General features: G+C 35.8%; 1 protein-coding gene across 1 annotated transcript in view; it reads left to right on the top strand.

Annotated features, from left to right (window-relative positions):
- The window catches only part of LOC306849571 (netrin-G2-like), a 68000-nt gene that overhangs the window by 35294 nt on the left and 19996 nt on the right, over window positions 1-12710 (top strand). The window contains exon 3 of the mRNA XM_079384707.1: window positions 2586-2778. Coding sequence (XP_079240833.1) covers window positions 2586-2778 — 193 coding nt within the window. The remainder of the gene's footprint in view (window positions 1-2585; window positions 2779-12710) is intronic.

Raw genomic sequence — 12710 nt, 5'->3', positions numbered from 1 at the left:
CTGAAAACAGATACATGTTGTGCACATGGGGATGAGGGCCAGTGACATATTCCTACACTTTCTTGTCTGTCCTATTAAAAATGGAATGAAATTAAAAACCCTACATAAAAAAATTACAAATAAAATAAATATATGGTATTTATTTTAGACATTTTTACTTAAATTTTTACTTTTTATGTAAATAAAATAGTGTGCATTTGTAAAAAATACAAATAAAATAAATATATTTATTTGATATATTTTACTTAATTTTATATAAATTGTGTGTATTTGTACGTTCGGACTAAAATCATTAATTCTGTCTACATATGTATATATAATATATACAGGAATTTACAGTAATCTTGCAGGGCATAAAACAGCATTTTATTCCTGAGTTTCGTACAATATTTTGGCATGGCATCACTTTTGTCAAGGGAATCTTCAGAAGGCGAGGTATGACCTCATTATACGGCAATACAAGGTTTGGTTATGAGGTGTCCGCATGGAAATATATAGGCCAGCTTCATAAATATTTCATGCAAATGGATAGCTGTTCGCACTCGTGAGGTTGAAAAAAAAAATCTGATGCATTGGGATTTACACACTCATTTGATTAGAGAGATTGTAATTGCAAAAGTCGTCATTTCCATACTAACCTGCTTTCTTCCCCAGACCTTTAATCTCAACTATCCTTAAACTCGGCTGTCAGATAGCCGGAGCATTCCTCATAAACTTAAAGGAGGGAAGCGACATTTTGTGGAGCACTGGAGATTTTTCTTATAAAGCCAATGATAAGGAGAGACAAGGCGATGCCATCTCAATATCCCCCATTTATTCTCATTACTAGCGATAATCATTACTCTCTCTCTCTCTTTTGTTGGTTCCATCTTTCTTGAGGTATTCCCTTCCCCCCAGTTGACGGCTGCTATATTTGGAGTAGAGCAGACGGATGCTGTTTACTGTCCCCAAAGATCCCAGAGTTTTATCTCCAACATCAGAGACAACCAGAATCAAACTCTCCCACATCTACAGCAAACACAAACCGACTCTATAGTGCTTACAAACATGAGGCATGCATGGGAAGAGACTTGATAATGATGAAAGATTAGAAACATTGAAGAAAGTAAAAAAGATCACACTAATCTCTAGAAAAGTGCAGACAGAAGCGGTCAGGACCACACAGTGAGAAAAAAAAAAAACTTATTTATGAGAATCTGTCTCTTGTCCCACTTTTTTTTCAGTGAAATTATCTGAGAATATTCATATAAATTATCTGCTATTTCTACTTAGCTTTAATTTATTTTTATTTGAGTTGTAGTAATTTAATATTTCAATTTAAACACAAATTAGAAAAGTTTGCCTTTTTAAGTTTAAGTTTTTCGTATAATATTGATATTTTATTTCAGTTTATTTTAACAAAAATTATTTAATAGATTTTATAGTTTTAGTTTACTATAACAACTATATATATATATATATATATATATATATATATATATATAATTCATTGACAAAATACACGTATACTAAAGATATATCCTCTGTTATTTTAGTGTTATGTACTATTTGAAAAAATATGAATATTTGATTTATTAGTATTTTACACTTTAAAATAAGTTTTTAGTAATTTTATGTGCTTTTGTAATTTACATTTTTAAAATAAGTTTTTAGTAATTTTATGTGCTTTTGTAATTTACATTTTTAAAATAAGTTTTTAGTAATTTTATGTGCTTTTGTAATTTACATTTTTATTTAGCTTTGATTTATTTTTTATTTCAGTTTAAGTCATTTTACTTTACAGTTTTAGTAAAAGTTTACTTCATCTAAAAGTTTTTCCTTTAGTTTTTTCACCATTTACATTTTATTTTATTTCAGCTTTATGTGAATTACCAAAAACATTTATTTGATTTTATAAATAGTTTTACAATAACACTGCACTGTACTTGCAGATTTTGTCATATCAATTTATCTTGTTTAGACTTACTTAAGTAAAAAAAAAAAATATATATATATAATAATAATACAAAATATGCCAGAGCATGAAGACAATGTACACTCATTTTAACAACCTATCCTCTAACACAGAGTTGATTTTCAAGTTAATTTTTCTTGTTTGAAAATCAACTAGAAAATAAGACAAAATACTCATTAATAATAGGATTTATTGCAGTGCACATGCTCTTAACCAGATGCATCCAAATTAAGTAAAAAAGATCTTTAAAAACTATTTAAAGTACAGTGTACGGTGACTTCCAGAGATGAGATTTTGTCCACAACAGCATGAAAAGCAACAGGACCAGTGTTGTACAGGTTAGCCCCGCCCACAGTGAAATCTCATTAGGCCACAATCCTCTTCTATATAACTGTATACACATCAACCACAATGTAAAGATCCCTACAGGTACTGTTTCAGCCATACGCTACGATGTCTAGCTCCACTAATTAGCCTAGCTGATATCTTGAGCCGAGCAGCTGAGCTAATGAGCTACCTCGGGTGACCCTAACAAATAAAAAATGTGAATTGTCCTCGGCGGCGCAGCTTTCACCTTTGCCTGTGGCTGCGATGTAACAAGTGTGCTAATTGGTGTTCCCTGCTTTCACAGGTGTAAGTGTAACCTCCACGCCGGTCAGTGCTCCCTCCGTGACGGGACCCTTCAGTGCGACTGCGAGCACAACACCACTGGACAAGACTGTTCAGCCTGCGAGAGAGGATTCAAAGCCAAGTCCTGGAAGCCCGGCTCCTACCTGCCCACCCCGAACGGCTCCCCGAACATTTGTACGAATTATGCACCTGCTGTATTCAGACACGCGCACACACCTAAGAGGAAGCTATGATTTACGTACAGTGTAGAAAACTGGGGCATCTTCACTCGATAAGGAAAGCAGAATAGCACGAAGCTTTCAAGTAAACTTCGCAATAAAAAGAAGACAGGCATATTGAATAGGAAAAATATACAGTTCATCGCTACTGTACGTTCACTGCGTGCAAAAGCGAGGCAGCTTTCTGTATTCTTTAACTCTTAGATGTGCTCCAGAGAGGTAGAGGAATAATAACCCATAGGAGTGTTTTGGAAAATAAATGAGTAAAACATTTTCATTTGTTTTATCTTCCTCTCTTTCTGTTTGCAGGTGAGGCGTCGGGAACGTCTGACAGTAAGTGGCATGCTAATGGAATGCGCTGACTGTCGTTTTCATGTTTTCGCTCCTGCTTCTATCACTCTTTTTGGCCTCTTTATTTCATGTCGTTAACAAGACGTCAGTTCTGATCCGTCCCTTAACTGTCACTGTGAACTCTGATGGCGTGATGCATTTTTCCACAGTTTTCTACTTCATAAATGTTTCATTTGATATAAGACGCAAAGCATTCTAATGCTGGCTAGTGATGTATGAGGGCACACTCAAGGTTATAGGAAATTTCAGTGCGGTTCTGCCCATTTGTGGTGGTCTAATGCTGTTTTGTTGGAAATCTGAGGTAATGTCTGATCTCAAGAGAAATATAGAAGAATCATTTTCCTCAAGATTATTCTTAAAGGTGCACTTGGTACTTTTTTCCAGCTTAAAGGTGAAACGCTTACATTTTTAGTGATGCTAGTGGCTCATACTCTTACTAAGTTTTGCATCTGAAGAAATCTGTGGTACTTTTGAAAAATGTTTCAAATGGTTTAGATGAACAATCTAGCCATATCAGCTGCATAAAAGCTGTTTAATTAGATAAGAACGTTATCTTCTCTTGGTGGTGGCCATAATGAGATCACGTGACCAGTTGAATACTACAAACATCATCTCAGTAAATGATTTTTATGACACGTTCAGTTGTGGAAAACGGGTGATAAATGTGACCCTGGACCAGAAAAGCAGTCTTAAGTTGCACGGGTATATTTAGCCAACAATACATTGTATGGGTAAAAATTAACACATTTTTCTTTTATGCCAATAAAATATCATTAGGGTATTAAGTAAAGATCATGTTCCATGAAGATTAAATTTCCTACTGTAAATATATCAAAACTTAATTCCTGATTAGTTATATGCATTGCTAAGAACTTCATTTGAACAGCTTTAAAGGTAATTTTAGATAAATTTAGATTTTTTTGCACCCTCAGATTCCAGATTTTCAAATAATTGTATCTCGACCAAATATTGTCCTATCCTAACAAACCATACATGTCTTATGTCTAGTATTATGACTGGTTTTGTGTTCCAGGGTCACAAATGTGCTTGTGAATAGGGTATATGCCAATGTTGTCTGTAACCAAAAACTTTTTATTTTGCATGATACAGCAACAAAACCAGTACTGTAGGTGTCAGTATCAATTCAAAGACTAGAAAAAAGTTACATAGTGCACCTTCACTCGTTTGCCAGAAGAAGAAACAGGCTATAATGTTGTTCTCCATTTTCAGTGCCTACACTAGCAGTTACGTTTGACCCCGCCACTGTACCAATGTCCATTACACCACCCACAGTCCAACTGACCTCAGACTCAAGACCAGCCGCCACAGGTTCAGTCCAGCCGATCTCAGTAACCCAGACTCCGGGTACATCAGCGTCTGTAAACATGTTTACAGGTCAGAGCTGGTTTGAAGTCCATAGAGTATGTTTGTCTTGTAATGGTCTGTAGATTAAAATAAGTTAGTCTTGTAGTAGTTGAGCAGTGTTCAGTAGATGAACTCTTTAGATAAACTATAAGAACATAACAGAAATGCATAAAAGTACCAAAAAAACATGTACCATGTTATTCTATACCATGGTATTCTAAGGAAATTAGAATACCATGTAAATTATATGGTAATCATTCAGTATCATGGTACATGTATATGTGTAGTTGACAAATGGACATGAAAATGAAGATAAAGCTTTACACTACCCTTCAAAATGTTTGAGGCCATTAGAGGAATAAATGAGGTGTAAATAAGTTATATATATTAAAGTGTGTAATATGTAAATTGATGACCAGCTCTTTTTTGAAACAAACACACTTAGATAAGTCCAATATATTTTATACTGTATATATTGACATTTTACAATATTGATGCCATACTGCAAAACAACAACTTATTATTGTTATTGAAACTGCTAAAAGTGCTTTATTTTTATGGTCAAAATCTGTTTCCTGTCCCACAAATTGCTGAAAATATAAGCGAAAATGGCCTTGAGAAGTCATGCCAACTGCCCATATACCACAAGTCAGTACTGGCATGTGGTATTATTACCATAACTGTACTGTAATACCATCACAGTGCTTTTGGGTCCTGAGAAATTTTCTTCCCAACCAGTGACCAATAAATAACACTCACTGGAGTGAGAGCTATTTATCACAGCGTGTGTCGGGCCGTGGACTCTCACTCTCCCTCAGGGTCCCGCTGCCTGCCATCAAACACATGCAGAAGAGACATTAATACATTATTTAATTCAAAGTAATATGTTGAAATATCTCCATAATTCAATATCATTAGGGACTGTCAGATTGGCCTGATTTTGGATTTTGTGATGTCATTTTTTTCAATCATTGCCAAGCTGAAAATAACCCTCACTGGAAAGAACTTGGATTTTTAGAGTGGGGGAAAAATAATCATCCACAGCATGCAATACAGATTTTTCAAGGTCTGTCAACGTTTGTCCACAAAAAGTAATGTTTTATGTAAGCTTAATGATGTGTGAGAGAGGTGTCCCCCCCCCCCCCCCAAGCCTAAGGTGCGATGCCCCTTCTAAAATAGACATCGTGTGTGCTGTTACAGGAAGAAACTAAAGTTTCATGGTCGCTTCTAATATTTTTAGACCCTGGGAAGAATTTGTGGTTCAATAACCTATTGAACAGAGACGTGTTGCTGCATTCATTCATCCCGCTGAATAATAGAGCACTCTGACACTCGCCAAGAACATAGCTGAAATCTGAATAGTCCGATTATGAAACTTGAGCCCTCAAACACATACCATTCACAGACTGTCTGAAGTATACGGCAGACAAAACTAGCAACAGCCTGAGAAATCTCAAGTACTGACTGGCTGGATGATACAGTATGTAGCTTCTGTGAGGGTGCACAGGTTTTTATCAGTTAGCTGTTTTAAATTAATAGCTCATTGTATTAATGACATTAAAATTAAAACGATATTGTGACAGGGCTCCCTGTACAGGCATGGCAAATCTCAAGAAATACATTTCTCATATTTTTTACACTACCGTTGAAAAGTTTGTAGTTGGAAAGATTTTTTCAGTGTCATCTTTTATTTTATTTTTATTCAATTTTACTGTGGAATAAAATATGGAAGCACCGTTTATTCCATTCCTCTTTCCTGGATAGAGTTTGGAAAGTGTGATAGAAAGCGCTCACTGTCCTAAATGAGAAGACAGAGAGGAAAACAGAGTGAAAGAGAGAGAGAGGGAGAATGCAATAGAGAAAGACAGAGAGCAGGAATTTGGAGGAAATGGATGATGAATGTTTATTAATCTTGTGGGCCTCCCATCACACTAAAAATAACCCTCATGCATTTATCCAGCAAGGGCAATGTTATTGCACATCTTCATGCCCAAGTGTCTGATGAGTGCATGGGGAGAAGCATCTCGAAGATTTAGTGAGCAACTGTACGTAATAAAGGTGAAATTATTCATAATTACTGCAAGGAACTGGCTCTGTTCCAAAACCAAGTGAACTTCCTCGCTGTCTACAACCTAAATAGGCGCCTGCCTTCTGAGACAGCATTCTAACTGAAATGGAAACTCATAAGTGACTGAATTATCTAAATAGACAACAACTTCATGGGTCATACAAACAGAACTCATTAAAGCAACCAAATTTAGTTTTGTCTACAGTTAAATGAGTGGAGTTCACTGTCGTAATTACAGTGGATAGCTGTACATATGCATGCTTTTGATGTTAAAATTTGCCCTTTTCACAGAATTTCATACCCACTCACCAAACTCACATACTCCCAGCACAGACATTTGGGGAAGAGTGTGGGAAAGAAACAGAAGTTATTCGTCTTATTAGAAGTCAATTTACCATCAGAATGATTTTGAAACAGGTACAAGGTTAAAAGATAAATAAAAAATAAATAAATATTGTTGCTATAAGTCAAACACACATATATGATACGAGGAGTCATATATGATACACATATATGATACAGGCCATTCGTAAATATGAATAGGAGAAATTATATGGTGTGTGATGAAATGGAAGCCCTACCTTCAGTTTGAATGAGCCAATCACTTTGGCCGTTTGCATATTCTCGAATCTATATACAGATTACTGGACCAAACTGAAAAGTTAAAGTGCCCCTATTATGGGTTATGAAAGGTTCATATTTTGGTTTTGGGAGTCCCCAACAACAGGTTCACATGCATGCAAGGTCAAAAAACACTTTCATTGTCTTATAATATGCATTTATTTTTACCTTATTTGCTCAACAACTCCCAAACGATTCGCTCAACGATTAATTTTTCCAAACCCCTCCTTTGCGTGACGCTAATCTGCAGTGATTGGTCGATTTCATTTGAAGCAGCTTTTAACGCTCCAAAAGCTGCACCTAGTGGCAAAGAATGAATTTACATTTTCATTAAGACCAACGCTAAAATCAAGTTTTCCCAGGTCTACACGGGCAATATGCTAATGTTTCATGTTGACGTCAACATGAAATGGCTTGGGATTCGTTTTAAAAACGCCTTGTTTCAATGATTCAGAGTCGACTCTTTCTTTTGAGAAACCATAACTTTATACACGGTGCACTTTCAGATTTAAAACTTTGCAGGATGTTTTCATTCACTTAGAGCTGTGTTACACACTGCATGAAAGGTAATTTTCAAAAATGCATAATAGGGGCACTTTAAATTTTTATTTTATTTTATTTTTGACCTAAAATAGTTTAAATATTTAAAAAATTAGACAAAAAAGAAAAGATAAGAAAAGAAAAAGGTATGGCAAAGAATAATCAAATAAATCTAAATGTGTTGTACATTTCAATAGCATCAACAACATATTAACTACACTCCCGAATTCCTGATTTTTTTTTTTTTTTTAATAAAATGAAAACTAAAACACTTTCAAATCACATGAGCCACTATTTTATTCACAACAGAACATAACAAATGTTTAAACGGACAATTTTTACACTTTAACCACTAAATGAGCTCATTTCAAATTTGATGCCTGCTACAGGTCTCAAAAAATTTGGCACGGGGGCAACAAAGGGCTGAAAAAGCAAGACATTTCGAAAAGATTCAGCTGGGAGAACATCTAGAAACTAATTAAGTTAATTGACATCAGGTCTGTAACATGATTAGCTATAAAAGGGAAGTCTTAGAGAGGCAGAGTCTCTCAGAAGTAAAGTGGGCAGAGGCTCTCCAATCTGTGAAAGAGTGTGTGAAAAGATTGTGGAATACTTTAAAAACAACACTCCTCAACGTCAAAATGCAAGGGCTTTGCAAATCTCATCATCTACAGTGCATAACCATCGAAAGATTCAGAAAAACTGGAGAAATCTCTGTGCATAAGGGACAAGGCCGAAGACCTTTGTTGTATGCCCGTGGTCTTCCGGCCCTCAGGCGACATTGCATCACTCATTGGCATGACTCTGTCATTGACATAACTAAATGGGCCCAGGAATACATCCAGAAACCACTGTCGGTAAACAAAATCCGCCGTGCCATCTGCAGATGCCAACTAAAGCTCTATCATGCAAAAAGGAAACCATATGTGAACATGGTCCAGAAGCACTGTCGTGTCCTGTGGGCCAAGGCTCATTTAAAATGGACTGTTTCAAAGTGGAAAAGTGTTCTATGGTCAGACGAGTCCAAATTTGATATTCTTGTTGGAAATCATGGATGCCGTGTCCTCCGGGCTAAAGAGGAGGGAGACCTTCCAGCGTATTATCAGCATTCAGTTCAAAAGCCAGCATCTCTGATGGTATGGGGGTGGATAAGTGCATTCGGTATGGGCAGCTTGCATGTTTTGGAGGGCAGCTATTACAACGGCATGGCTTCGTAGTAGAAGAGTCCGGGTGCTGAATTGGCCTGCCTGCAGTCTTTCACCTATAGAGAACATTTGGTGCATCATTAAACAAAAAATATGTAAAAGACGACCACAAACTCGTCAGCAGCTGTAAACCTATATCAGACAATAATGGGACCAAATTCCAACACCAAAACTCCAGAAACTCATAATCTCGATGCCCAGATGTCTTCAAACTGTTTTGAAAAGAAGAGGAGATGCTACACCATGGTAAACATGCCCATGTCCCAACTATTTTGAGACCTGTAGCAAGCATCAAATTTGAAATGAGATCATTTTGTGCATAAAATTGTACAATTTCTCAGTTTAAACATTTGTTATGTTATCTATGTACTACTGTGAATAAAATATTGGCTCATGTGATTTGAAATTCAAATTCAAAAAACATTCCAACATTTCCGGAATTCGGGTTGTATAAAATATGACAGTGTTACTCGCTACTCTGAAATGCCAGTACACTACGTAACCTTGAAATGTAACCTTGGAAAACTGTTTTGGAGGTTCTGGTCTTCCCTGGTTCAAGTACATAAAATATTTTGATGTAGATTTTCTTGTTAGTTTCATTCTTATGTTAGAGTTTGTGAAACTCTAACAAGCACAATAGCAATCACATGTTATGTAAAATAGACTACTTTGTAGATTTACTATTTTTAGCCATAATTTTGCATTAAAAAAATAAGTATATTTATAAATCAACATTTCTCACGCTTCGTCCACCAACTTGGATAGATTATCACAATGCATTTTGGCATTGCTTTCTTTGTGAAGCATACATTCTGCCTTAGAATCTGGCCAAAATACATTTTCTTAGAAGGCACAGTCATCCTGCCTACCTTTTGGAACAGCAAGAGTGCACTTATGATGCCTTAAATAGTCAGCTTACTAGACTTTGGAACAGAGCCACTAATTCACAAGATTGCAAGTCTTTTTTTTTAACACTCTTTCTTTGTTTCTCTCTGTCATTCTAATGTGGCCAGAGACTGAGAGCGGTCTGAATTAGATCGGGCCACTCTGTGCCTTTTGGTTCTGGTCTGGTTCGGTGGCAGATGGCGGTTGGGGGGTGGGGGGTGGGGGGTTGACGTGAGAAATCTGCCCGTGCTCCAGCTCTCAAGTTAACCCCCCGTGGCCATATGCCTGCCCTCCTGTTACCCGTTTCCCTGCTCATCGGCCCTGTACCGAGCTCTCTCTCACACAGGCACAAATATACTCTTTGTCTAGAAAGCATGAGTGCACTGCGAGAGACTAATTCGATTAGTACCCTGTTAAAAGGCACTGGATAATTCCTCATTGTCTGCCTCTTCTGATCATTTTGTGTGAATGAACATACGTGACACAGCATGTAAAAAAAAAAAAAACTGTTGTAAAAGACATTGAATAAACAGTCCATCTAACACCATCAAGACCAATATTAAAAAATAGCACAGCTATAACACCAGAACAGATATATCCTGAACCTTTAAAAAAAAAAAAAAAATTTTACTCATCTGCCACAGTAAGGAACTTTTCATGTCTTCATATCTTAATCTTTGAGCTTTTAATATCATACAATTAAGGTGACTGCATGATCTATTACGTGGCTTTTTAGCACCAAGTAATTTAGTTTTTTGTGAATATTTTTACCCCTATACCATATGCTTCAAAGGTTTGTGATTAGTATATATATTTTTTTAAGAAATCAATATTTTTATTCAGCGATAATTTATTAAATTACTCAAAAGTGAGAATAAATACATATATAATTTTATAAAAAAAAAAGTAAATATGAAATCATAATAAGAAATGTTTCTTGAGCACCAAATCAGCATATTAGAATGATTTCTGAAGGATCACGTGACACTGAAGACTGGAGTAATGACTACTAAAAATTCAGCTTTGCACCACAAACATTTTTTTTTTAAAATTATATTAAAAAATATATATATTTTTTAAATTGCAATAATATTTCACAATATTACTGTATTTTTGATCAAATAAATGCAGCCTGGGTGAGCATTTAAAACATTTTTTTAAATCTCACTGAACTTGTGATTGGTAGCGTATGTGCTGTAAACAGCCTCTGTTATGATTTTCTTACTTCTTCGTGAAATCTGTTAAATAATGAATAAACAATGATATGTAAATGTGGTCACTCATTCAGTTATGTTCACCCAAAAATCTAAATTCTGTCAACATTTACTCACCTTCATGCTGTTCCAAACCTTTATAACTTTCTTCCAACTGTTCGTTGGTTCAGACGTCAAAACCATGGCTTTCCATAAATATCTTGATGGAAGGAAGTTTTGCATTGCATTAGGGTATAAAAGAGTACATACAAAGTCTTTTATTTTCCATGATATGTCCCCCTTTTTATAAACCAGTTTGTATAATTACGAAAATGCAACTGATCTCAACGAACACGAATCCCTGTGTGAATCTCTCACTGAATTATTACAGACAGACAGAGACATAAATTATTTTCAGCCACGACACTCAGACACAACACTAAATAATACATCTATCGGTAATACGGGCCATTTTTCATTAGCAAACCATATAAATACAATAAACCCGTGGAATTAGAGAACAGTGTCTTCAGCCATGCTTTAATTATGAAACACTGGGGAGGGACGCAACCTTAATAAAACATCAGCATGCCATAGAGCAGGAAGTGTCTGCCTGCTGCGGTGCTCACTGTAGGCTGCCCACACTGAATCCCAAAGCTCCCATCAGCACCGGCGCAGTGTGAGCTGACATGGTCATTCCTCTTCCAGAGGGAAGACACCTGCTCCTACTGAGACAGCCAGACAACAGCAAACAAGCTAACATGTATGAGACGCCGAATGCCACGTTCCATATTTGGCGTACAGTACTGTGAATACTGGCATAGAGAGAGATGATTAGCATTATGCTGGCATTGAGGAGTGTGTGTGACTTTAAGTAGGTTAGGGGGTTTTTTCATAAAAAAAATTAGTATGTGTAAACATTCAACAGAAGTACTATGGTAAAACAGAGGTGTACATTTTTGTGTCTGGATAAACATAAAATGTCATATTAACATTTGAAATGCAAATAATTTTACATATGAACAACTTCACAGATGTTATGAATACTCAGTGCATTACATACATTTTATTACTATTTACTAATCAAGGTTAATGCTCCTTTACTTATGGCCAATAATAAATAAACAACAATAATAGTAAAATAAAAATAGAATACATAGAATATAAATTATGTTAGTATATGCCTATAACATAAACACACACACATATATATATATTTATTTATTTATTTATTTAGGTTTGTTTGTACATGAAATGCAATTTAAAATAAATTTCTTTAAAAATGGATATTTATGCATTTCTGATATTATTAAAAATTAATTATATAAAAATTAATATACAAATGTATAAAAATAAATATTAACATAATAACATGTTACTTGATATAATAACATAATGGCTGACATTAAAAAAAAACTATACTGAGTACTGTCACGGTGCACACACGAGGGAGATACCAGGAACACGCAGACGAGGATATAAACTCAAATAACACACTTTACTGACATCAAGGCAAGGCAAGGCAAGGCAAGGCAAGGCAAGGCAAGGCAAGGCAAGGCAAGGCAAGGCAAGGCAAGGCAAGGCAAGGCAAGGCAGGGTAAGACACAGGCATCCAACACCGGGGATAACGAGTAGACCAGACGAAGTTTAACTGAACAGACAGGACTAATATACACAGGT

This window comes from Barbus barbus, assembly GCF_936440315.1.
Source record: "Barbus barbus genome assembly, chromosome: 29".
Taxonomy (NCBI): domain Eukaryota; kingdom Metazoa; phylum Chordata; class Actinopteri; order Cypriniformes; family Cyprinidae; genus Barbus; species Barbus barbus.
This window is presented reverse-complemented; position numbering and strand designations above follow the sequence as displayed.